This window comes from Mustela lutreola, chromosome 9 (assembly GCF_030435805.1).
Source record: "Mustela lutreola isolate mMusLut2 chromosome 9, mMusLut2.pri, whole genome shotgun sequence".
NCBI lineage: Eukaryota > Metazoa > Chordata > Mammalia > Carnivora > Mustelidae > Mustela > Mustela lutreola.
Genome location: NC_081298.1, coordinates 16868070 through 16893907, shown reverse-complemented (window position 1 = coordinate 16893907; position 25838 = coordinate 16868070). Strand labels below are relative to the sequence as shown.

The window sequence follows — 25838 nt, the reverse complement described above, 5'->3', positions numbered from 1 at the left end:
GAATGCAAGCTGGTGCAGCCACTCTGGAAAACAGCATGGAGGTTCCTCAAAATGTTGAAAATAGAACTGCCCTATGACCCAGCAATTGCACTATTGGGTATTTACCCTAAAGATACAAATGTAGTGATCCAAAGGGACACATGCACCCGAATGTTTATAGCAGCAATGTCCACAATAGCCAAACTATGGAAAGAACCTAGATGTCCATCAACAGATGAATGGATCAAGAAGATGTGGTATATATACACAATGGAATACTATGCAGCCATCAAAAGAAATGAAATCTTGCCATTTGCGACAACATGGATGGAACTAGAGCGTATCATGCTTAGCGAAATAAGTCAAGCGGAGAAAGACAACTATCATATGATCTCCCTGATATGAGGAAGTGGTGATGCAACATGGAGGCTTAAGTGGGTAGAAGAATAAATGAAACAGGATGGGATTGGGAGGGAGACAAACCATAAGTGACTCTTAATCTCACAAAACAAACTGAGGGTTGCCGGGGGGAGGGGGTTTGGGAGAAGGGGGTGGGATTATGGACATTGGGGAGGGTATGTGATTTGGTGTGTGCTGTGAAGTGTGTAAACCTGGTGATTCACAGACCTGTACCCCTGGGGATAAAAATATATGTTTATAAAAAATAAAAATTTAAAAAAAAAAATAAATAAAAGATGAAAATGTTAAATATATTTTAAACATCTTCATGGTTTTGGATTTTGCACTAACTATACACAAGATGTTTTCCTTTTTCCTTTTTAATACTCAAAGTAAGAATTTGTTCAACACAAGAAAATGTGTTTGTTTTACTTATGCCTGTCCTGTATTTAAAGGATCTGCTTTGGGCACCTGGGTGGTTCAGTTGGTTAAGCAACTGCCTTTGGCTCAGGTCATGATCCTGGAGTCCCAGGATCATGTCCCACATCAGGCTCCCTGCTTAATGGGGAGTCTGCTTCTCCCACTGACCTCTCTCCTCTCATGCACTCTCTCTCTCTCTCATGCCCTCTCTCTCTCAAATAAATAAATAAAACCTTAAAAAAAAAAAAAAAATAAAAATAAAATACACTCCAAGGGCAGCGCCACAACTAGAGGTCTACACGAGACCACAGATGGGAAAGGACTTCTGCATTCGAGGGGCCCAGCTCCTAGCTTGACACCTACTGAATACAAAAAGGGGGCAAAAATCGTCACCAAAAAAAGTGCTATCGCATAAAGGATTTCATCGAGGTGTAATACACAGGGACCAGGTCACAGGGAGCACAGACCAGGAAGGAAACCTCTGAAGGTGGCCAGCCAGCGTGTCATCCAGCACGGACCGGCGAGGGCTGCAGGAGAAGGCCCTGGGCACAGCTGTGGCTCTGGGATTATAGTACCACACATGGCCAGTGCACTGCTCACCCCCAGCCCGAACCCCAGCCCAGGGGGCACAGTCCACAAAGGATAAAACACTGTCTCAACAAACCCCGGCCACCCTCCAAACAAAGGGCAAGATGTTTCCCCATGGAAATGACATCCTCTACCCCAAAGGCCTCCAGATCTGGCGTCCCACACCTCCCCCTTATCCTCAATGAGGGATATAAAGGGAGAATAAACCCAGCACCTTCTGGTTCCATCGGTGTGTGTGGAAAGATCAAAACACTCCAGCAGCGGCCATGGTCACTCAACCCGTTATGTCCTTACCAGCCCCGTGCCGGCCACCTGCAAGGTGCAGGCGAGCCCACGGAAGGCGTGAGTTGACATAGGCCATCCTCTGGCGGGCTCCCACTCCAGCGTGCAAGGCTGCCACGGAAGAGGTCCGAAGAACTTCCTGAGGGGCAGCTCTGGAAGTGACAGAGCCACTGAGTGCCGAGAGGCCTGCAAAAGGCCGCCATGTCATGAAAATCCATCTCACAGCCCCAAAAAAGCATATATATGAGGTTAATGTGACTGAAATGATGGTTTCTTGTATATATTAATGGCACTCAATGTAAATGATTTTAAGATTTTTTTTTTCCCCTGTTGGTTGTTTTGTTCATGACTGCCTAATTTGTTGATCTTCAGCTTAAGTGTTCATGGCATTATGGAGACGAAATGAGTTCCTGCTGAGGCCAATAATTCATTCCCTCATCCATCATTCAACAAGTATCTTAAGGCTGAGCCTTGTGAAATGACCAAGTGCACAGGTCCAAACAGCTGAATGCCGGTGGGTTCGTATTTGGGGGTGCTCCAGCCTCATGCCATGCACCTGGCTAAGCCTGGGGGAAGTTGTGAACCATGAACCAAACAACAACAACGAAATGTTCCTATTCTCGCCACACTCGGGTTCTAAAGGACAAGATGGAAAATTACCAAGAACACGAATAAAGGAAAAATATAATTCTGAGGCATGATAAGTGCTATGTAGAACAAGGGACAAGGTGACCTGCTAGAAGGCACCCAGCTGGTATGGGGGCTGAGGACATCCTCTCAGAGGAGAATGGCATGACGACACTCAAGCGAAGACCTGACTGATGACATGTGACCATCCACCTTGAGTCAGGACAGCCGAGGAGGGAGAGTCTCAGATCACAGCTCCCAGCCTAACTTCAGACAGGGCTACCAACTAGGGGTCAAGGCCCTGACACCAACTGGTCTTTGACCAAGGAAACAAACTCAGGAGACTTCCAGGTGGAGAAGGGGGTCGATCCATGTTTTCACCTTTAAACACACTGGCTAACATTCCACAGCTAACATGAGATGAATAGCTTCATTATTTCGTTCACCAAATTACACTATATTAAAATTTTAATCAGTGAACATGACGCTGGAACATGAGTACGTCTACGCACGGCAGTTTTCCAGTGTAAACTGTCAAACCCCCCCCCTTTTTTTTTTTTTGCAAAACCAATATTGCAACACAAAGAAAAATCCATAAAGATGCTCACATTCTTTGGCCTACCAACTCTACCCCTAGGGAATTTATCCAAGGCAATAATCTGGTTCAATAGAAAAAAAAAATGTTCTCTTTGGAAGAACCCCATTGAGGTGTTAATTGATGCACAGAGGAAAGATAAAACAAAAACAGAAACACCTGGAATTACATAAATGACTACAAATGGGGAGGTTTTAAGAAATGGGGTGATTCACTTGATGAAACAATATATAACCATTAAGCATTACAACAAAGATTATATAGACTTTCAGAAATAAACGGGAGCTCCAGCTCCTTGGAAGGAGCAGAGAAGGCGGCAGTGTGCATATTTTAATGTAAAGCTTGTCGACAATACCTCAAGGTGAACAAGAACAAGAAAATTGGAAAGAACTGAATCAAGGCCAAGAGGGGTGGGGGGGCTTTTATTTCGAAAGTCCTTCCAAAATATTGTTATTAAATCAAGTTTTCAGTTAAAAAAAAAGAAAATCCCTCAGAAACAATTGTACTCTCCGAACACAGCAGTAGACCACCACCGAAACACAAAGACGTTGGCTCATTCAAATTTTAAACACAAAATAAAGCCAAATCTGGAGACGCCTTCTGTGTTGTATACCCCAGAGGCTTGCACAGGTGAGCCCTATAATAAGACTGAACTTGGACTAGACATGCAACATGCATGACTTTACAGAAACCCCGCCCCTTTCTCTGCAGGGTGGGAGCGGGGGACTGGAAATGGCTGGTCTCTGGACTGACCGGGAGGAGGAACAGCAGCAGAGAGGAAGCCCCTGGGTTCCTCTCACCCTCTGAGGATGGGGCCGAGGCAGGTGGCAAAACCAGCCCCATGAGAGGGGCCCACTCACCTTTCACGATGAGCTCCGCGTAGTTGGACACGCCAGAGCCGCCGTCGGAACGGATCACACAGCGGTATTTGCTCACACTCCGCTGGGCAGTGTCGGCCACGCTGACCGTGGCTGAAAAGCGTCGGTGGTTGACCACGCGGGTGACCATGAGGGCCGTGTCCCTGCCGTTCCACTGCTGCAGGACAGAGGGAGGGAGGGGGAGGAGAAATCACATCATCCTATGGCCCCCAGGGGCCGGGAGCTTCCCCCAGCTCGGAAGCTCCACCTGTCCCCATGTCCCCGGGGCCATGGCTTTCCATAAGAAGGACTGTCCAGGGTTGGCTTCTGCAAGTGATCGGACTAAAGTATAAATTTCCTCGTGAGCTGATCGGGAGGGGATCACCTGATGGCAAGGAGAGAAGGCACAGGCTTCCTCCCAATACCTTGGTTCCTCGCTTGGCTTGAGCTTGAGTCTGGCATTTGGCTCTGAGCCTTCCTCTCATCTTCCTTCATCTCTTAAGCAGAACCCACAAGGTTCCCCCAAAGACAGACTCAAATAGGCTACTGAAAATATAACCCATGAAATGACAATAAACAGCCCGGCCCCTAGCTCCACAGCTAGGGCCGTGATACCCCACCCACAGGCCAAGTCCACTCCACAGGGACCCATCTGTCCCCAGGACCTCTCCTCCTTGGCATTTGCTTTTTCCTTGGCCTGGAACCTCCTCCTGTCTGCCTGGGGACAGTCCTTCACCCTTAAGAACTCGCGCTCAGCACATTGCCATCTCCAGTAAGTTGGCCTATCACAGCACCTTCTAGAAGCTCTTCACTCTCTAGTGGCTTTGTTGTTGCCATTTGGGGGTTTTTTTGGCCTACACGTTTCCCCCTGTACACTAGATTCAGAGCTCCCCGAGAACATCCTCTAGCCACTTTGTATCTTTGGCACTGTGCCCAGCTTCCAGACTTGGAAAACATTTGTGGAATCAAGGTGAATGCACAAGTGTTTCCGTCTGTGCTGTGCTGACTCTCAGGTGTGATATTCTGAGTTTGAATGAGCCCCTCCCATAGCCGGGGTGAGTTGCCACCACCGGAAGGCAGTGCCAGAGGATGCAGCATGAGGGACTCTTTCTTAAGCACCTTCTAAGCACCAGACCCTGAATCTCCTTTTTAATCTTCCCAGCCTTGTTTGACGTGTTACTGCTCTTCTTAGCAGAATCCACATGTCAGCGTGGCTCAGTAAATATGCAGACCAAGGAAGCCCCTTATCCAGCCTTTCCGACTCTGGGTCAACCACCTTCTCACGGACACCCTATCCTCCCTGCCTTTATGTCGTTTCCAAAAGTAAAACTGAGCCGCTTCCATCATCTGCTTGGATTTGGGGAAACCATAGGATTTAGCAGCTTCCCCACACCTGGAAGCTTCCATGATGCGATCTTCATCCCTTCCTGTCCACGGCAAACACCTCCAGACACACACGGACCTGCTTCCACCCATCCACGCGCCCGTCAGTGACGGGTCGGGACTGGGACACGAGAAGGGGCACCGCTGCTGTGCCCAGCTGCCCCCAAGCAAATGAGATGGAACAGCAGAAGAGGGAAGGGAGCAGACACCCAAGGAGCACGCAGAAGCCAAGGCCTCTGTGTGACTTGCTCCGGACGGGACGGGGAGATCAGAGGGCATGGATTTCTTCTTCTTACTTTCTGGCATTCTCTAGACTTTCAAACACTGCTTTTCTACTTGAAAAGAATAAAGGAAATAAAGGAAAGGCCTATTTGATTTGAATGCAGGCCATCGGGGGTCAGCCCTTGGCCCAAAGACACCACGTGTTGCTCTAATGTGGGGTATCGACTCCCCAAGCCTCACGTCCTCTAGCACACTCATTCCCACATGTGGAAGAGAGTGGTTAATGGGTAGTGGCCAAGATCTACCTATGTGTCACCAATGTCTTAGCCGAGGACCAAAAAAGAAAAAAAAAAAAAAAAAAAAGGCAAAGAGGGGACAGAGCAAGGACCACCGCGTAGGGGGAAATAAGCAAAAATGCCAGCGTCCCGGCCAGACAGATTCATGACCCAGACAGCCCATGACACATTTTCCTCAGACCTCCAGCGCTTTGAACAACCAAGAAATGTGGGAGACAAGAAAGACACGGAGCACGGTACCGGCACATGAACTGTAAAGAGCGCCCTCTAAGAGGTGAGCAGATACGGACAAAGACAAAGGAAGAAAATAAACCCCAGAAGAATTATGGGAAACCAACAAGGGCACCCTTTGCAGGACGCCGAATGGCACCAGAAGTGAATCGCAGAATCAGCACGGCAGCAGAGCACCGGCCAGGGCCAACAGGCTTGAGAAAATAACCCAGATCGCCAGGAAGGCACTGACAAAAGGGCAGGAGGGAGGCAAACTGAGGAAGAAAACAGAGATCAGACGACGTACCGGATGAGTAATTGGTTCGCTGGATGATGGGAACTCGGGGAATGGGACACAAATCCTGACTCAAGTTAAATGAGCTCACTTGCCTGGATGAAAACAAAACCTAACTCCTCGGACTGCCATGGCCTACCGTTCACGTACAAAATTTATGAGAGACATGACCATCGAGGTATGTGTTTTATCTCACAAAAATATTGGACATTAGGAAGAAGAAGTACTTAAAAATTTAGGCAGAAAAAAAAAAAAAAAACCAACGTGCTGATAAAAAAAATAAAGCAAGCTGGCATAAAACGCCTCATCTATAACTGCTTCCAGAGCCCAGACCACCTCTCTCGGATGTGGCTGGGCCCCCAGTGGTCATGGTGGAGCACCCAGGAGACTGCATACTTGAGAGAGGTCAGGGCGGGAGCCAGGGCAAGACAGGGCAGGAAATGATAATAAACAAATGCACACAAAGGACCATGGCCTTGGGCCATGGCTTCATCTCCCTTAGCTTTGGTTTCCCTATGCCTCTAATGGATGTGCCCACTTTATGGATGTGCCCACTTTGTGATGTACTCCTGATGCATTAATGGGAAGGAGTAACAGACCGTTTAGCCCATGATGGCGCATTCTGGTGTGAGCTGAGCTCTCCAAATTAACCACGAAACTAACCATGAAAAGTGGGGTAGGAATGACAGCCCCCCACAATGCCCATGGGCTAGTCTCTGCAACCTGGGAATACATCACCTTCCATGGCAAAAGGGACTTTGAAGATGTTGATTCAGCTCAGGATCTGGCGATTTGAGGATGATCCTGGATGACACAGGGTGGGCCCTATGTAATCACGACGGGCCTCGCATGAGAGCGATGGAGGAGGGGCAGAGCCAGAGATGGGACATGTGGTGACAGAAGCAGAGGTCAGAGTGACATGACTGATGGCTTGAAGATGGAAGAAGAAGCAAGAATCCAAGAATGCAGACAGCTTCCAGAAGCTGGGAAAGTTAAGAGCAAATTCTCTGCTAGAGCCTCTAGAAGAAATGCAGCCTGGCCAACACCTCGATCTAACCCTGGAAGACTCATTTCTGACCTCTGATCCCCACACCACAAGGTAATACATTTGTGTTGTTTTAGCCACTAAGTCTAATTTGTTACATCAGCCATAAGAAACTAACCAACAGCAAAGAACCAGTTAAGTACAAAACCTTCATTTTTCACACTTAGTTTCAATCTAACTGGGCAGCTGGGTGGTTCAGTCGGTTAAGCATCTGCCTTCGGCTCAGGTCATGATCCCAGGGTTCTGGGATCCAGTCCTGCATCGGGTTCCCTGCTGAGCCGGGGAGCCTGCTTCTCCCTCTCCATCTCCCACTCTCCCTCTCTGTTAAATAAATAAATTCTTTAAAAAAAGTTTATTTTGATGTGACCTCCAGTATTATTTGCTTTTCTTCATAATGATGTCACATTCCAGAACAACCAGAGAGGACTAATGCATCTCCCTGAACCATTCACATCTTTCTCTTTAGTCCTGAACCACCAGGCTTTCTCCCATCGAAGGATAGGAAATTGCAGGTTGTCTTATAAAATCTCTGGCAAATAGGCCTTTTGATAATCACACTTGTCACATTGGGAGCAGACAACAGCAGGACAGGAACGGGCAGGAGAGACGAGAGCCATGGTAGGAAATGGCACCGCAATGGACCCCCGGCAAGGAGAAATGAAGGTTAAGTTAGAGAGAGGAGCCCAGACAGCAGGGGAAGTAGGTGCTGAAGGTCAAGACAAATGAGCAGCTACCGAGGACCTGAGATCAGGGGAGATCCTAGGAGACCAGGCACAGTGACGGGCTCAGCTACCAGACCACCGTGGCAATGTGGAGAAGGGATTTAAGCAGAGGGACTGTGTAAGCAGCACAGGTTCCAACCATGGTCTCAGACGCATACACAGGCAGGAAGGAAAGCGCCAGGGGAGAAAACAGGGAGGTTTCATCAAGCAGGAACAGAGTCACGAAATTCAGGCTCACAGGCAACGGAGCAGGTTTGAGTGGGCACAGGGAGGGTGGAGCGCGCAGGGTGCCGGGAGCCGGAAATGGACCACAGCCCAGAGACACGGTAGAAAAGTAAATCCTCGCAAGCAAGATGCCAGGTGCCACGTACGTACATGGGGATATAAACACTGGGACGCGGGGAAAGAGGAGAAGGACAGCAAAGAGAAGTCAAAATCTTGGGGAAAGCCAGACAGAAGCATGACATGGATAATGCGTATGGAAGCCGGCAGAAGAATCTATCAGGCTCCCGAGACACCAGTCCTGCACGCTGGAAATATTCTTTTGGTGCCTGTAGAAATTTTTTCACGTATAAGTATATCCTTCCTCTGAAATTTCGGGCATAGTTCCTTTCTTCTTTCAGACCTACATCTGTTCTGCTAAAATGGAGTCATCTTCTCGTCCCTCTGTGTCCGGGGCAAACTGGAGAAATTTCCCAGTGGGCACCGAAACAGCCGGGCTCCCCAGAAGCAGAGCCTGGGACATGGGAACCTACCAAGTGCCCTCAGGAAACAGGGAATGAAGGACAGTGAGGAAAGGAGCCACTGAGGAGTGATGTAGTCGAAACAGTCCAACTTCGGCCTGACTCCCCGGGACCTGGGAAGCCTGAAGTGTACCAGAGCTGATCCCAGCTTGAGGCCAGGAGCCAGCGCCGGTACCCCGTATCAGCCAGTCACTGGCCATGGCCTGGCTGCCCAGTGGGGAAAGAAGGCAACCATTCCAATTTGCCCCAAAGCAGTTCACCGGGGAAGAGGAGCTGGGAGCCATTAGCATCCAACCGCACAGTGCCTTAGGGCTCGGGGCACTGGCTCAGAAAGGACACTGTCCAGGACACCAGTAGCATCCGTTCTACCCAGCGCTTTCCTGTCCCTGCCTCCTCCTCCTCCAGGACCTTATATGTGGGGTCTCCTGAAGTCCCATGAGCCACTGCTTTGAGATATGCTGGTAAGTTGCTCCTGAACCTGTTCTAAAAGGGGGCAGGAGGGGACAGGGAAGGTGGCCAGACTGGGAACGGCCTCCACAGAACACTCGCGACATAGAAAGCTCGAGCACCTTGCAGTGACACACGGCTTCCCCCCGAGAATCCATCTATCTTCCATGAGTAAAGAGCTGCATACCTAAGTGAATTTGATAAATATTTCGTTCACCCTAACAGGATTTGTCTGAGCATTTATTAAGTAAAAGTCACATTAACATTTTTGAGTACGAAGCCCTTGCCAGGCACCGTGTTAACTGGCTTACATGACAGAATGCACTTAATCCGTTAAAAATCTCTATGAAAGTGTTTCTCGGGGGTGGGGGTGGGGGAGTTCCTGGACCATCGGCATCACCTGGAAAGCTGCTGGAAATGCACATTTTAGAGAGCATTCCAGGGCCGGTATCCATTTGTAGACACTATTTATTGGGGTTGGCAATCTGAGTTTTCCCCCTTCCTTGTTCTATTATTAACAGCACTGGAAATGTCCTCATTATTCAATGAAACACAATGAGAGACTAGAGAGTGTGGAAGGTGTAATTTCTGCCCAGAGGAATTTATAGGCTGGGTTAAAATTCCAACAAAATGGCAAAAAGGGTCAAGTATAAAGTTGAGTGTGGAAGCGCTATGCATCCTGGAGGAAAACAGGATCAGCGCAGAGAGTTGTGCTCTTAGAATGTTCCAGAATACTAGCTCTCAAAGCATGGTCTGCACACCCACTGCAGAAGCATTCCCTGGGGAGCCTGTTGGAAATGCAAATTCTGTGGTCCCCACCCCAAACCTAATCATTCAGGATCTCCAGGGATGGAGCCAGTCTGGTTTTAACAAACCCTCCAGGTGCTTCTCAACGCCCCACAAAGCATGAGAGAAGCCCTATTCATTACTCCTATTTTGCAAATGAGGAAACTGAGGCAGAACTAGGTCAAGCAACACGCCTTATGAATGGTGCATACAAATCCTCTGCCAATCTCCTTAAAAAGGCAGATTTTGACTCAGTGAGTCAGAACCAACCACACAGGCAGAAGCAAGTTCTTATATGACTTTGCAAAGTGACTGAATTAGCACGTGGACCCAGGAGATCTGATTCCAGAGACTGAGGCCTTATCACCCCATTGTCCAAGTACCATCCCTGTAGGACCGTGTGCAGTTATACCAGGACTCTGTGAGGGGTGGGTAGAGCGTGCAGTGTTCCAGAAACTTACTTTGTTTATTCAAAGAACATCAACTGCCATCTTGCGGGAAACGAGTGCTCCCAAGAAAATAGTCTGGTGCACGCGGGCTTGTAATTGATTTATGATTGGTCAAAGTGGAAACGGTGCTGTTTTTCACGAAAGGGAAGGAGTGTGCAGCAGACAGGATGCTGGTTTCACAGGAGATGCTCCGACACAGAATCCTGGGAGCCTTCTTTCCTGGCTAGGAAATATTTAGGTGGAACTCTCACTGTTCATTTGTAAATGAATATGCTTTTCACTTCAAGGCATATTGCTTCATGGAAACTCAAACCTGCCTCACTGATTCCCTTAAGAGTGTATTTGTACCTCTCTGGCTGTCTCTAAAGGGTAGCTTTTGATTATTTTTTATTAAAAGTTAAAAGAAATACAAGTGGACATAAATCATTTTTGATTAGTTGGGCTGAAGTCCTCCCAGGGGCCCCCTGCGTGTGTGGCTGACTGCTCATTTGGGGTGGATCTCGGGGTTCAGAGCTTCTGCGGAGTCAGCAGCATCCTGGATTAAGCCCCATAGGGAGTGGGAAGCCCTGAGCAAAGAGGGTGTGCAGGTGGTGCATGGCTAGTTTACGTGCCTCCCCCCCCATCTCCGTGTGGCACTATCTCCCTTTGGCTAGTTCTGGGTCCCCGTAAGAACTCTAATCAAAGGCCACTTCCTCCAAGGGCACATCTCAGATAGATACTCGGGAGAGAATTTCCGGACAGACCCTCCTCTTCCCCTGGTAGCCTGGTCACGTTTGTGCTAAAATACTGAATTCCGTGTTAGCTGCTTACTGTCTGTCTCTGCTGTCTGAAGGTAACCCCCGCGAGGACACGAAGCAGGCGTGCCTTGCTCACCCCACTTCCCCCAGCTCCCAGGTGCTGAGCCTGGGAGGGGCAGTGATCAAATCCTGGCATCCATCAGCTGAGGGGGGACTGATGGAAGACCCCCCAGGAAAGGGCATTAGGAAGTGAAGGAGGAAAGAGTAAGTGTGAGAAGGGAAATTTCCAGGAGTGAGGTGGCTACAGTCCTCAGAGACGTGCTGCACGGGAGGAGGGGTTCCTGTATTAGGTACAGAGGAACTGGGGAGAATGCAACCCTTTCTGTAGATCCAAAGCCCAGCTAGATCTGCATCCCCTGGGTTGCCCTAAAGGAGCTGTTTTTTGATCTAAGGTACCTACAGGTGAAAAGAAGGAAAGACAAAGCATGTAGTGACAGTGCCCTGACTGCAAATACACTAGAAACCACTGGATTCTAGACTTGCTAAGCTTTATGGTTTATGAATTAAGCTAACCCTGGGATTCCCAAGCCCGGAGCTCCCCCCTGTATGCAAATCTGGCCCAGATCCCCCTCATGTCGTTCTCATTAGACTTGGCCGGGGGCAGGGGAAGGCGAGAAAGAATGGGACTCCGGCCTCTGGGGCTCACTGACCCCCTCCCAGACTTAGTCTCTTCTACAAATAGGGTTAAAAATAGCAAGTCCCAGAAAGCCCGGCTGTGAGAATTAAGTCCATCCTATCCGTAACCAAGCCATCAATGTCAGCTGCTATGTTCTCGACCACACACCACTACTGTTTAGCTGTGGTGCTGCCACAGGGTTCAAAAGCAGCCCCACACGGGAGGGACCCCTGGTACAGATGTAGGCAGGAGGTGGAAGAGCTGGGTCCAGCACGTACACAGCCCCGAGCCAGCAGCAGCGGGGGACCAGGCTGGCCAGAAACATCGGGGGCAGAAAGGACTGACATGTCTGCTTATCTCGTCTGCCCTGGTGTGACTGCTGTCGAGCTGATGCACTCACAGGGCAAGAACCTCTTCCTGCCCGATTAGGGTTTGCTCCCGGTCCAATGCTTGCGATTTGTCTAAACACATATGCTGCTCCTCCTGAGATCTGTGCCAAGCACTCAAACTCACGACCTCCTTTCTGTGATGTGTCACATGTTATTTGTTGTTACAAACCCGTGGGGAAGCAGATCCTTTGTAGGATCGCCTGGGACTGACTCAGCCTGCTCGGAGCCCAATGGACCACAGTCTTCCATAAAGACCGGGCGCCACACACGCGGTATTTCTAACCCCACCCCCCTTGGATGGACAGCATCTGCTGGTAAGGAGAGCGTGCGGGAAGGCGGAGGGGGGCTGCCGCTGCTTCTCATTCTGCTGGGCCTCGTGTTTTTGTTTTGTTTTTCTGTTCCTATTAGTCACCTATATTCATTTAACGTATTTGGAGGAGAGAGAAAAGGTGAAAATACAAAGCAAACATAATCTACCATCACAGTCAATTACTACGTGTCCTGGTATGCGTCTTACAGTGCTGATGCAGAATACTATTTATAGAAGTATGGGTATATTCATGCACGTAAATATGCATTGACGTTTATTTTTTGACAAAAAAAAAATATACCGAACACATCGTTTTATAACCCGCTCTTTTCGCTTAAACACGTCTTGTGAGGATGGGACTCACTATACTTCTATAACCTGGTATTTAATGACTCCCAGCCAGCATTTCCATTTTCAGTCCCTTCTGGGGGACGTTCAGGATGTTTTCAGGTTTCATCCTTTGAAACATACTTGCAGATACATTTTTTTTTCTCTCTCTGGTTATTTTCTTCGATCAATTCCCGATAGTAAAATCACGCGTGAGAAGAACATGTGCATTTGAGACTTCAGCTACCTGTCAAACTAGCTTCCAGAAAAGACGCACCCACATCCAGATTATGTGCTGTACTCATAATCTCTCAGCACACCTCCACCTAGCTGTACCCTGCACGCTATCCCTTTTTTTTTTTTTTTTTTTTTTTTTTAAGGGCTGCCCAAACTGTAGGCTGCTTTGCTTACTGGACATTGCACTGAGAACGTGCACCATCTACTTGCTTCAGAAATGCTTAGAAATGGTAAGTTTGGGTTGCTCAAGTCAACGAAGCACATAAGGAATGAGCAAGTCTTGAGGGAGGCCCCTCTACCAGAGACCATGGCATTATACTCTTCTCAAGGAGAAATCACTCCCAAACAAAATGAACTTGTTTATCATTGTCAGAGGCCTCTATCAGCTTTTTCCCTAAAGGACTAGTATTATTCTAGTCTTGGGGATACACCCTTTTGCATAGATCCCATCTATTGATTTTAGGTAAAGCATGCATTGTAATTCCACAAAAGCCGACACCAGCAGCTGGGGGTTTCTTGAGGTATAGAAAGTTTCCAGGAGAGAGTAAACAGAGGTATGGGCTAATCTTCCTTTTTAACTTATCAATTTATGATCAGAAAGTACTTAAAGATAAGCAAGCTCTAGAGTCCCACTCTATAGAAAGGAAGGCAACTGTTCTCTCCAACACAGACCATAAGGATTTAGCTCAACTTGAAAGTCCCCCAACCGTGCCCAAAACACTGCTGGAGAGAAGTGGCACTGACACACTATTCGCAAAGCAAAGTCACTGGCTTTATTTCCCTGACTTCAAACTGGTGCACAAAAATGTTTCCATCTTTGATGACCAACAGTGATTCCTTGGGGTCTCTTGGAAGCTACAGAAGGATATAGCATGGTTGACAGGTAGACTCATGGTTGACAGGTAGACTCTTGACTGTTTTGCTTACTTTAGAAAGCTTCAGACTTGAGTCACAGAAGCCCTGATTGGTGGAACAGAACCTAAGCCAGTCTGTACGCTGCTCCTCCAGGTGCTAGAACAGATCCACGGGAGCATCTCATGAGAAATTCGCTCCTGCCTCAGCCTGTGTCAGACCAGGGTGCTGTGGCCTCCTGAGTGGCAGGCAGGTGTCACAACAGGTGCCTCCTATTTTGTACAAAGACATTAACTCACTTCCAATCACACTGCTGAATATAAGCCTGGACTTGACTAGCCAAGCAGGCATTTGCCGGAGAGCACGGGGTAGATCATCTACCTCCCAATATTTCCTGAAATACAGAGGAGGGAGACAATATTTCTGGTGGTCTCCTTAAAGGAGTACCTACTGAAACTATTCATTCACCAGTTATATTTAAAGTATCCCAGGATGGAAACAATCAGCAGAGAGTTGGGGACATCATTCCCATCGCATTGCCCAACCCCCTCCCCTCCCTCTTCTGTGCTTTTGCACAGAGCACCAATATGGGAAATGAGCCTGTGAAATTCACTTGTGTGCCCTCAATAGAGAGAACGCCGTTCCTTCCATCAGACGCTGTTTTCTTTATGAGGACTCCTGGGAACAATTTCTGACTGGCTTCTGTGTGAACAAGTTAGAATTTTCCCAAGCAATTGGTTTGTGTTTATCTTGTGGACACTCTGAACTGTGTATCTGACAAGTTTCCTTCATGCCGGTCACGGCTGTGGGGCCCGTGACCCACCAGGAAGCCCCAGATGTGGAGAAGCACAATTTTAACATTATGACCAGCTCTGTAGTGTGTTCCTTTCCTCCTATCTCCCGTTGCCTCACTTTTAATTTATGCTATCTTGTCACGCTTTATGTCCCATTGTAAGCCACCTGAAAAACGTTCTGTGAAATAAGATTTGGTTTGCATTGAAAAGGCGGTAAATAAGTAAGATGCAGAAGAGCTCCACACCGCGTGTTTCTATCTATTTCCTCCAATACTTCTATTACCTTCTAAATCCTTCCCCTGATAAAGCCGAGGCTTGGGACACGCAACTCAGAAATGCAGCCATAATCATGATAAAATAATTGGAAAAGCTAAATAAAGGTGTTGAAAATATTGTGTTTGTTCCTTCTCAGTGTCCTGACCCAACCTAGGCAATGCCACTGAAATGATAAAGCTTCTAGAAAGCCCGATGCACATCAATACGAACTACAACTGAAAGATTAATTAACACTAAACACTTGAGTGTCACATGGAAGTTTACTATGATTCCTGTAGTCTGCAGGCAGCCCAGTGAAGCAAGAGGGTCGGGCATAATTATTATTTTCATTCTACTGCCCTGCTAAGGAGCAAGGAAGAACAGTCAGCCATGAGAGGTGCTCGTCCACCCAGGCATTTTCCAACTAGAAGAAATGGGTTCAAACGCAAGAAAAGAAGCAGTACGATGAACTTCCATCCAAGTGTGCAGAGATGACTGGGCATAGGCTGGGGTCCAAGATCCAAACTATGTCAGCCAGAAGACATGGTGGAGATCTTTCAGTAATTGAAGGTGGAGGCAACTGCAGTTACCATCTTCCAACCATTATTCAGGCTTTGTTGAAGCTTGAGCTCTGCTCTCCACTAAGACATCCTGCAATGTTGCAAACGTCCCGTGGGCACTTGCCCAACATGGTAGCCGCTAGAAGCCCATGGCTACTGTCCACTGGAAATGCGACTTGCGTGATGGGCATCGAAGTTCAGAATTTTATTTAATTAATTTAAATGCAAACAGCCATCGTTGAGTTTAACAGGGTCACAGGATACAAGATCAATATGTCAATAAAAGTACAATATGTCAATTGTACTTCATATACCAGCAGTCAGAGTCAGAAATGGAGATCTTTTTATACCAAGATACCAGATACCCAAGGATAAGTCTGACCAAAAGAATGTGTCAGACCTATACACTGAAAATTGCACTAAGTGCTGAGTGAAATCACTACAGACCTTAAATAAATGAAGAACTATACCATGTTCAGACCCAAAAAAGTCATTACTGCTGTCAGTTCTCTGCAAAAGTGATTTATAGATTCAATGCAATCAATCCCCATCAAAATCCCAACAGGCTTTTCATGTAGAAGCTGACGAAGTGATTCTAAAAGTCAGATGGAAATGCGAAAGACCTAGAATGGCCATAATCGTTGTGGAAATGAAAAACAACCAGAAGACTAACACCACCAGACTTCAAAGCTTATCATAAAGCTTACAGGAACCAATGCAGCAGGATGGAGGCACCAAGATAGACAAAGAGATCAACGGAACAAATTCAAGAGCCCAGCCCCTGTCTCCGTGGACAAAAGCAGCACAGCAGAGAAAGAATGAGCTTTTTCAGCTAATGATGCTGAAACAACAGAGATATCTAAATGCACGCCAAAAGAAAAAAAAAAAAAAAAAAAAAACTTCGATGCATACCTCACACCATATGCAAAATGAACTCAAAATGCATCACCGACCTAAATGTAAAAGCTAAGATTATAAGATTTCTAGAAGGAAACAGAAGGAAAAAAAAAAATCATTGTGACCTTCAGTGAGGCAAAGATTTCTTAGAAACGATGCTAGGACAAGATCCAAACAAGAAAAATAGATAAATTTGATTTCATCCAAATTTAAAATTGCTCCTCCAACGCTACAATTAAGAGAATGAAAAAAGAACCCACAGATAACGAGAGAAAATATTTGCAAAGCATGTACCTGACAAAGGGTTTGTATCCAGAACATACAGAGAACTATCAGCATGCAATAACAGGAAACCAACCAATAAAAAAGGATCAAAAAAAGTGAAACAGACACAGCACCAAAGAGGACACACGAATGCCAGCAAAGGAGCCCAAGGAGAGGCGTTCAACGTCACTGGTCCTGAGGCAAAGGGAAAGGAGAATCACGAAGAGATACCACCACACACCTGTTCAAATGGCTCAAACTGAAAAGAATAACCTTACCAAGCGCTGGCAGGGACGTTGGTAAGCGACAACAACTCCTATCCACTGCCGATGGGAATGCAAAATGGTACGGCCAGACGGGGAAAAAGCTCATAGTTCTTTAAAGCAACAGGTCTACCAGATGACCCAGCCACTCCACTTCCAGGCATCTGTCCCGGAGAAACAAAAGCATTTGCCTATGTGTCCCTTCAAGTCCGTGAATGTTCACAGCAACTTGTTTTTTAAATCACCTGTAACTGAACAACCCACACGTCCACCCACAGATGAATATGTAAAGAAATCATCGTATTTTCATACAATGGGGTATCACTCGACCAAATTTTAAAATAAAGTACATCTATACACATCATAGAGGAATCTCAGAACAGTTCTGTTGAGTGAAAGAAAAAGTACATGCTGTGTGACTTGATAGAAAATTCTAAGACATGCAAATTAATACACGGTTGACCCTTCAATAACATGGGGTTAAAAACAGCAACCCCCAGTCCAGTAAAAAAAAAAAAAATCTGTGTATGACTTTCATCTCTCCCTCCAAACTAAACGACTAATAGCCTACGTGGACCAGAAGCTTTACTGGTAACATAGTCAATAAATATATGCTTTATATGTTATATGTATTATATACAGTACTCTTTTTATTTTTTTAAGATTTTATTTATTTATTTGACGGAGACAGCACAAGCAGGCAGAGCAGCAGGGAGAGGGAGAGAGAGAAGCAGGCTCCCCGCCCAGCAAGAAGCCCGATGCGGGACTGGATCTCAGGACCCCGGGACCATGACCTGAGCTGAAGGCAGCCACTCAAACGACTGAGCCACCCAGGCGTCCTTATATACAGTATTCTTACAGTGAAGTTAAAGAAAAAATGTAAAGGAAACCATAAGTAAGTGAAAATACATTTACACTACTGTACTGTATTTATTGGGAAAAGAAACCGATGTGGATGTGAACGCACCCAGTTTAAACCCATGCGAGATCAAGGGTCAATGGTTCGAGGACAGAACACAGGTCAGTGGTCACCTGAGCCCAGATGGGAGTAGAGAGCAGAAAGAAGGGATTTCGAATGGAAACGAGGATGCGTCTGAGGGAGATGGATACGTCTGGTGCCTTGACTGTGACCACAGTTTCACAAATACACACACGTGAAAAGGTATTAAAGTATCGTTTTAAATACTGTATCTCAGTTAAACCTCAATAAATTTGTGTAAAATAAAGAACAAAACCAAAATACGTTCAAGAGCCGCATCTGTCTACTCAGTGAACCACACAGTTTGACCCTCTGCGCTGTGACCCTCGCCCCTGGGATTTCTATACCAGCATCCACGGGGATGTCTCCGATGCTGCAACAATTTGTGTCTAACTCCGTGTCCTCTCCTTTCCCCCACCCCCACTAAAAGGCATTCTCTCTTCTCCTCTCTTGATTTGAAACTGAGACCAAGGAACAGAACTAAGAGCAGAACACACTTAAACTCAGAACATCTTCCCGACTTTCCTGAGACATTCTTTCAGCCAAAGACCACATGGCTTTGCTGGTGTAGTGAAATATTCTGGCAAAGAAGCATTTTACCAGACTTTACCAGGATGCTGGGGAGAAGCAAGACCTATCAGACAGGAATCTCATGGACCACTGGGTGGGTAAGGTCCCTCCCGTGAAGATTTCATGATTCCACAAACCTAGAATCTAAAGTATTAAATTTTGCCTTTGCCCTGGGTGTCTGGCTTTAAAGGACCAAGTCTGTTAGAAGGCAGCTTGGAAAGGGCACAGTTACGAATTCTAGTTCTGGCACTTTTATGTGTGTGGTCTTAGTTTCTCCATCTGTAAAATGGGTATCCTGATGCCTACAAAACAGAATTAGAGTGAAGATCTAACAAGATCATGGATGTAGGTTTTCACCCAAGGAGCAGAGGTACAACAGAACGACTCCCTCTCCTTACCCACACCAAGCCCTTCACCCCAGCACATACTTTCTTCCTTTACCGATGGATGGGCAAGTATGAGCAGCAGGGGCCGCTCCCATCCTTACCTGGAGCCAAAGCTTGTCATGCTGAGACCACTTCCCACCAGCGATGCACTGAAACGTGGCATTCTGCCCCACGTTCACCTCGACATTTTGGAGCCGCAGAAAGTGAGGTGCTTTTCCTAGGAGAGAAACCAAAGGGCACATGAGGACTGAATCCAACAGCCTGCACCGCTTCCCCACGGGTGGACGGCAGCTCAGGACGAGCACTGGGCAGGGGGGAATCCACAGCGGGGAAGCCACCTGGGGCAGCGAAGCTTCGGCTGCTCGCCCGCTGCCTGGGAGCCAGGCTCTGCTCATTCTAAGAGCTTTGTGTGATCGCCGCACTTAAACCCCAGCAATATGCATGCAGTGGGTACGATCCCCATTTTACAGATCAGAAAATGAAGGCTCTGAGGACTTCTGTAATTCAGCACAGTCAGAGGGCCAGAAAGTGAGGGAGCTAAGACATGAACCAGGTCTCTCGAAGCCTCAAAAATCCCTCTTTTTAGCATCTGGGGTAATACTGGCATGTTCAGAAGGAATGCCTAAGTGGCTCAGTCGGTTAAGCATCCTGGGTCCTGGGATCAAGCCCCTTGTCGGGGGCTCTGCGGGGAGCCTGCTTCTCCCTCTGCCTCTGTCTCTGCCCCTGCTCATTGTCTACCTCTCTCAAATAAATAAATAAAATCTTAAAAAAAAAAAATCCTGGCATGTTTGGAAGGGAAAATTAAAGGTGGGGCGTGGAGAAGATACACCAGAGAGAAGTCCTCCCTCCAGTAAGAGAGCAGAAAGAGGGATGCTGAAACAAATGAAACAAAGCACCTCAGAGCCTGAGACCCAAGTGCCAGCAATCATCCCAGAAAGAAACTGTTAAATATGGGGTAGCGGGTTCATCTCTTTCCTTTTTGAGGAGTCAGGGTCTCGCCATGTCAAGCTCACCAAAGAGGTGAGGGTTGCTAAGCCATGTCTAGAAGTAAGAATTTCTTCACTGAGGCACAAAAGTGCCAAGGATCCCCTAGCACATCAACCAAATCAAGGATGAACCAGACAGCCGCTACCCCATGATGAGACCAAATGAACAGTTGTTAAGAGGATCAAGAAGCTTCAACAAGGGCCTCTGGCCATCTTTTCAGAGAGAGTCCAATACCCAGAGAGACACTAATGGCAATAATGTCACTTATCTAAAGCTCTAGCAATGTCAGGCCCTGTGACAAATGCTTTACATGTTTTATCTCATTTAACTTCATAACGTCCTGTAAAGCAGACAATATGCCTAGTCCCCTTTCAGAGAGGCAGAAGCTGAGGCTCAACGAGTTTCATTTGCCCAAAGCTACATGGCATTAGTAAGAGGCAAATGAAATTCAGTCCAGATTTTAGCCCAAAAGTCAACATTTAAATCGCACATTCGCCAGCTTCCTGAGTAATGGGAAGTCAGTGGTGTCACTTGGTCCCCAGGGTGGAGAGAAAGGGCTTGCAGGCCAGGCTGGGCTGACTTGAGGCTCCTCTCATGGCTCCCAAGTATTTAATCATGAGTCATTCCCTTCCGAGCCATCTGTCCCCATGGCCTTCATACTCCGAATGACGTTTTCTATCAACGTGCGTCATGGCATACAGAGCTCAGCCATTCCCAAACCTCTGGCGTGATTAGGCAGACTTGCTGTGTGAAAGCACACCTTCTGCTCAGGCTCTTAAACCAAGGACGGCAGCTTGAGGACCCCCTTGTGCTACCTTCAGGACCCCACGGCTAAAGTGGTGTCAAGCAGCCGAGGCACAGGGGGAGGGAGACCTCTCCTCGTGGGGCTCTCCGAACTGAAGATTCCGGCATCTGGTCAACCTGACCAATATCATGCTGCTTTGATTGTCTGAAATCACTTCCTTTTGGCTTTCCTGTATAATTTTATAAAGTTATTTTTGGAACTATCAATTCAAGTCCATTCAAGGAGGACTAAGAGTCAACACTGTAAGCCCCTTTATACCCCAGGTTTAAAAGGGAGGGAACATCCATCCGGTGCAGGGAGAGAGGACAGTTTTAGCTCCAGGGTTGGGAGGCTTTGTGCTGGGTTTCACAAAGGGACGTCTGTCCTTACCCTTGGGGACACTGGGCAAACAGTTTAACCTCTGGGACTTGTGCAATGAGAAATGGATCTTCTCCGGATCAATGTCCCCTGCTTGCTTCTGATTCCCAGCTTCTCAGCCGCAGACCTTTGTCTGGACTCTCTCATCTCCAGGCTCTCCTCCTCCCTCCCTTCTGGGTTCAGGGGTAGAGAATTTAGAGGCTTAATGGCCCCTGGGGTTAATATTCTGGCGAAACGTGGGTGGTTTACAGCAGCGAGGCTGAACTCGTGCACCCACAGGAGCCATTTTTATAAATGAATAAAGTGGCTCAGTTAGAAAACAAAACAAAAACAAAACCCCACCTCCTTGCTCCAACATTCACATTCCCACTTTTGACAGAGATTTGCATAAAATAGAGATTTCGGGGCATCTGGGTGGCTCAGTGCGTTAAGCATCTGCCTGCGGCTCAGGTCATGAGCTCAGGGTCCCGGGATCAAGCCCCGCGTCCGTCTCTCTGCTCAGAAGGAAGCCTGCTTCCTCCTCTCTCTCTGCCTGCTTCTCTGCCTACTTGTGATCTCTGTCTGTAAAATAAATAAAATCTTAAAAAAAAAAAAAAAAGAACAGCAACACTGCACGCACAGTGACAACTGGTATCTGACACCAGCCTTAGCATTGAGGTGGCACTGAGGGGTGGTAGGGCCTGAGGAGAAATGGATAAAGACCCCATGGCCCCTTGAACGGGGCTGCTGTTACTCAGATCCAGCAGAGAAGGCCACTCCAGAGTACTTTGCTCAGGGCAGCCCATCGTCCAATTTCTCAACCCAAGTAAGAAATCCGATTTTATGTGAAATCTCTCATTCTGAAGTCTTGACTAAATTCCATTACAATGCCATGGAAGCTTAACCAAACACATCTGCAGGCAAGCTCTTCTCACGTGCGGTCTCTGTTAGCTCCTGTATAAGTCATCTAGAACAATTCCCACTGGCCGGTCCTGCCTTGTCTGGCTCCATAAATCCAGGGATACCGCCCACCCCTGCAGGCAGCACGCTGGGGATCACATGACTGCTAGCCCTAGCTCAAGGCTCCCAACATGAGAACGTGCCCAGAACACCCTCGTCCTGCCCAGCCCTGGGTCTGTACGCCCTTACTCTTGGGTCGGCTCTTGGAGGCCTGGCCTCATTCCCACCTCAGGACACAACTGCGGAGCCTCCTTGTGTTGGCGACCTGTTCAGGTCACTTCTCTGAGCTCCTGGCCTCTCTGACTCTCTCTACACACACACACACACACAGACACTCACGTCCACTTCTGAGCCCTCTGTTCTCTGACCTATGGTTTTCCTCCAGCACCTACAGCTTGGGGAAAGAATTTATCCCGCCAGCTTCCACTTGCCAACCTGAGGCCAAACACAGCTGACCTTGGGGCCCAGCCTGGCCTCTAACTTGTGGTTCTAAACAATCCACCCTCACTCCCCACGGAGACCCAGCACCTCCAAAGTGGGATCCTGCTGAATGGGGCTAACAGCAAACCGGCTGTGCATTTGGGGCAAAATGTCTTGATGCTGGTGACATTTAAGCTCCTGCCGATGTCAGTGTTGCGTCTGAAGACACAATATTGTGCCCTTTATTTCGCTCTTTAAACCTTCAGCGCTCAGTAGGAAGCCAGGCAGTTGAGGAGAAAGCACAGTACCTACATTAGAAACGAGCTGGAGACACTCAGTGGGTTCGAGGACATGGCCCTGCAAGGTTGTGATGGGGGAAAAAGAAAAAAGGTTTAAAAAATTCTACAAGTCAGCTTGGGAGCTAGAAACTTGGAGACCCAGTGGAAAATCGTGCCGACCTTTCTCATGTGTGATTGTAGCTGCGGTGTCCCTGCTCACAGCTGATACGGAGAATGACAGCAGAGGGGCGACTATGGCTCAAATACTTTTAGAATCCCACAAAAATGTTAAATGCGCTATAAAATACAGACGAGAGCATTCGGTTTGTAAGAGAAAATAATTTCCTTTGAGTATTATGCCTGTCTGTCGGTCGGTGTTTTGGAAGCTGCAGGGCAATCATGAGAAGTCGTAACTTCAGCCCAAACCGATGGAGGATACAGCTGCAAATCAGGCACTAACTGCCCCCCTCCCCACCAGCCCCGCAACTTCTGAAATATTCAGCAGAATCGCTTATTGATACCTGATGTTAATAGGAAAAATGTTTTGGAGGACAGAAGTGGAGAATTACAAAGCCTGGGGAGAATGCATGTTTCTCCATATAGTTAAATTTTTAACACCCATGAGTGAAGTCATAAATGCATTCATATGAAGGCTTTGGAGAGCAAAAGGTACCGTCACTGCAGAGGATAGCACGAAAACCGCTAGTAGCATGCTCGACTCATGTTCCCCGAGCGCCCCAGGATGCACGCACAGTCAGTCAGCTCGCTCGAGGGCATCACTCGGGCTCCAGAGACATATACCAGCCCTGCCCGCACCAGCCAGGGGCCCGAGCCAAAAATCCAAGGAAGTGCTGTTTTTGACACCTTTGACTCCGAAAACTCATCCATCAAATATGACCAGCTGACCCTATGTCCTAAATCTCTCTCTCATCTGCCTACCTCTCTCCACCTCTGTGCTTTGTTTCTGTACAGCACTGCTGACCGTCTGCTATGGTGTATATTGGGTCCCCGCCCCCCAAATATTCATCTATTAAAGCCCTACTGATCAACACTGCAGAGTACGGCTGTATTTGGAGATAGGGCTTTTAGGTGGACCTTAATCCACTCTACCTGGTGTTGGGAGAAGAAGATCGGGACACACAGAGACATTTCAGGAGCACATGTACAGAGACCTATGAGGAGCACAGAGCAAAGCCCATGTGAGGACAGAGCAAGAAGGCAACTACCTGTAAGCAAAGGACAGAGGCCTCAGGAAAAACCAACCATGTCCTCTTCATCCTCGAATTCTACCTATAGAACTGTGGGCAAATAAATTTCTGCTGTTTCAGCCCACCCAGCCTACAGTATTTGTATGGCAGCCTTAGCAAACCAATTTACCCTCTGTTATACAACATACAATTACCTATTTGAGTTCTAGTATCTTCCACCTCAATGGAAACCCATGAGGACAGAGAATGAATGTGTCTTACTCCCATAAGCTCAGAATCGTGCCTGTCCTGGAGTACACGCTCAGTAAACACATGCAGAATGATGAACGGACGTCTCTCCACCAGCCCGGTCCAGGCCACCACCACCTACCTGTTCCATGACTCCAGAACTTCCTTCCTGACTGGTCTGCTGGCTCCTCTGTTCCCCTTCAACTCATTCTCTGCAGAGCAGCCACAGTGGTCTTCTAAACACTCAAACTAGATCAAATCAATCCTAGGCCAAGTCCCTCCAAGGGTGGCTCCCTGCACTTCCATTAAAGTCTAACCTCGTCAAGGCACTCAGCCCATGTGTCCTCCGGCCTCAGCCTCCCTCCCCAATTTTCACTTGGGTCCTTTTGCCGTGTGCTCCCTACGCTCTGGCTACTCATGCGACACTGGTGAATTCTCACAGCAGGACCTCTGCACGTGCTGTTTCCTCTGCCTGGCCTTGTCCCCCTCCCTAGATCTATCTGCGCACAAGGGACTCAGGTGTCAGCTCAGACCACAGGTGCCCAGACCTGTCCCCTGTCCTCTCTGCCTAAGGAGCACTCGCTGACTCCAGCCACTCATATTTATTCTCTCCACTGTGATATCACCATCTGAAATTGTATGTTACTACTTAATATTACTTATTGAGCGGCTTTCCGCCCTCCGCCGCTCGGCTAAGTTAACACCATAGAGACAAGGATCTAACCAGTTTGGCAACCGAAGTACCCGCCCTACCCCGTGTCTAGCACCAGTTCCTGACGCAGAGCTAACGTGCCATGATCTACCTGTTGAAAGACAGTAGAGCAAAGAGCTGGAGCGGATGTGCATGGAGTGCCCAACCGGACAAGGAGGCCTTGGCAAAGACCCCTCCCCTCCCCGTGACTCAGGAGCCACGTGGACAGACCCCCACTTGGAGGACACGTACTGCCAGGATTGGTACGTATTCTTCAGTGGAATTGTTCCAATCCCAGCCACTATGACGGGGTCCTCACATTCTGTTTTCTGGGAAGTTTAAGCCCAAGCTGCCGAAGCCTCGACGTTGTGCTCCTATTACCCAGGAACGCAGCCAGAGTCCCGTCCCTCTGAGTTGTACCCTACGGACCATTTGCTGGCGAACTGGCTCTGGCCATAACCATGCATTCCGCGCTCTCCCGCGGGCAAACTGCAGGGCTGCGAGGAGAATCCTACATTCAGGAGCAGCCCCAGTGAGGAGGGGCGGATTCCAAGTTGGGGTGGTGGGGAGCATGAGGCTTTGGGGTGGAAAGGCATCCAAACACCCTCCAGGGAACACTTTCCCATACAGAATTCTCCAAGAGAAGGAAGTATTTGGCTTCCATGGCAAACCAGTGCTTAGAGTTAAGGTGGAGTTGAGGTTGGAAGAGGGGACAGGTGGCAGGTTGGGCCTCAGGGCAGCAGTGACAATTCCCACTCAGAGTGGAGAGATCTGGGATCCCAGACAAGAGAGCCGGGCCACATTCCCCTGGGAAGGGTCAAAAATCACTTACGAGAACAAACCAAACAGACGGTAAGAAGCAGGGCTGCAGGTGGGTGCTGCAGTGGGATGCCCTGGCGGGGACCGGATGGGTGTAGGGCCTAGGGAAGCTGAACCCCACCTCCCAGAGACAACCTCAAAACTGCAAGTTGGGCAGAGCTGAGCGTGTGGAGTTAAGCAAACCACGAGGAGGACAAACATGACCTCATGCATTGGTGCAGGCTGAGATCAAAGATCCTTCTTTAACGGGCAGCTGATCCTGATT

At 48.0% G+C, this 25838-nt stretch overlaps 1 protein-coding gene across 12 annotated transcripts in view; it reads right to left on the bottom strand.

Moving 5' to 3' along the window:
* Positions 1 to 25838, bottom strand: part of PTPRT (protein tyrosine phosphatase receptor type T) — a 1057545-nt gene that overhangs the window by 675071 nt on the left and 356636 nt on the right. For all 12 annotated transcript variants that reach the window (XM_059133123.1, XM_059133124.1, XM_059133125.1 and 9 more), the window contains exons 5-6: positions 18943 to 19058; positions 3751 to 3925 (exon numbers count right to left, since the gene is read on the bottom strand). In XM_059133123.1, the coding sequence (XP_058989106.1) occupies positions 3751 to 3925; positions 18943 to 19058 (291 nt within the window). The remainder of the gene's footprint in view (positions 1 to 3750; positions 3926 to 18942; positions 19059 to 25838) is intronic.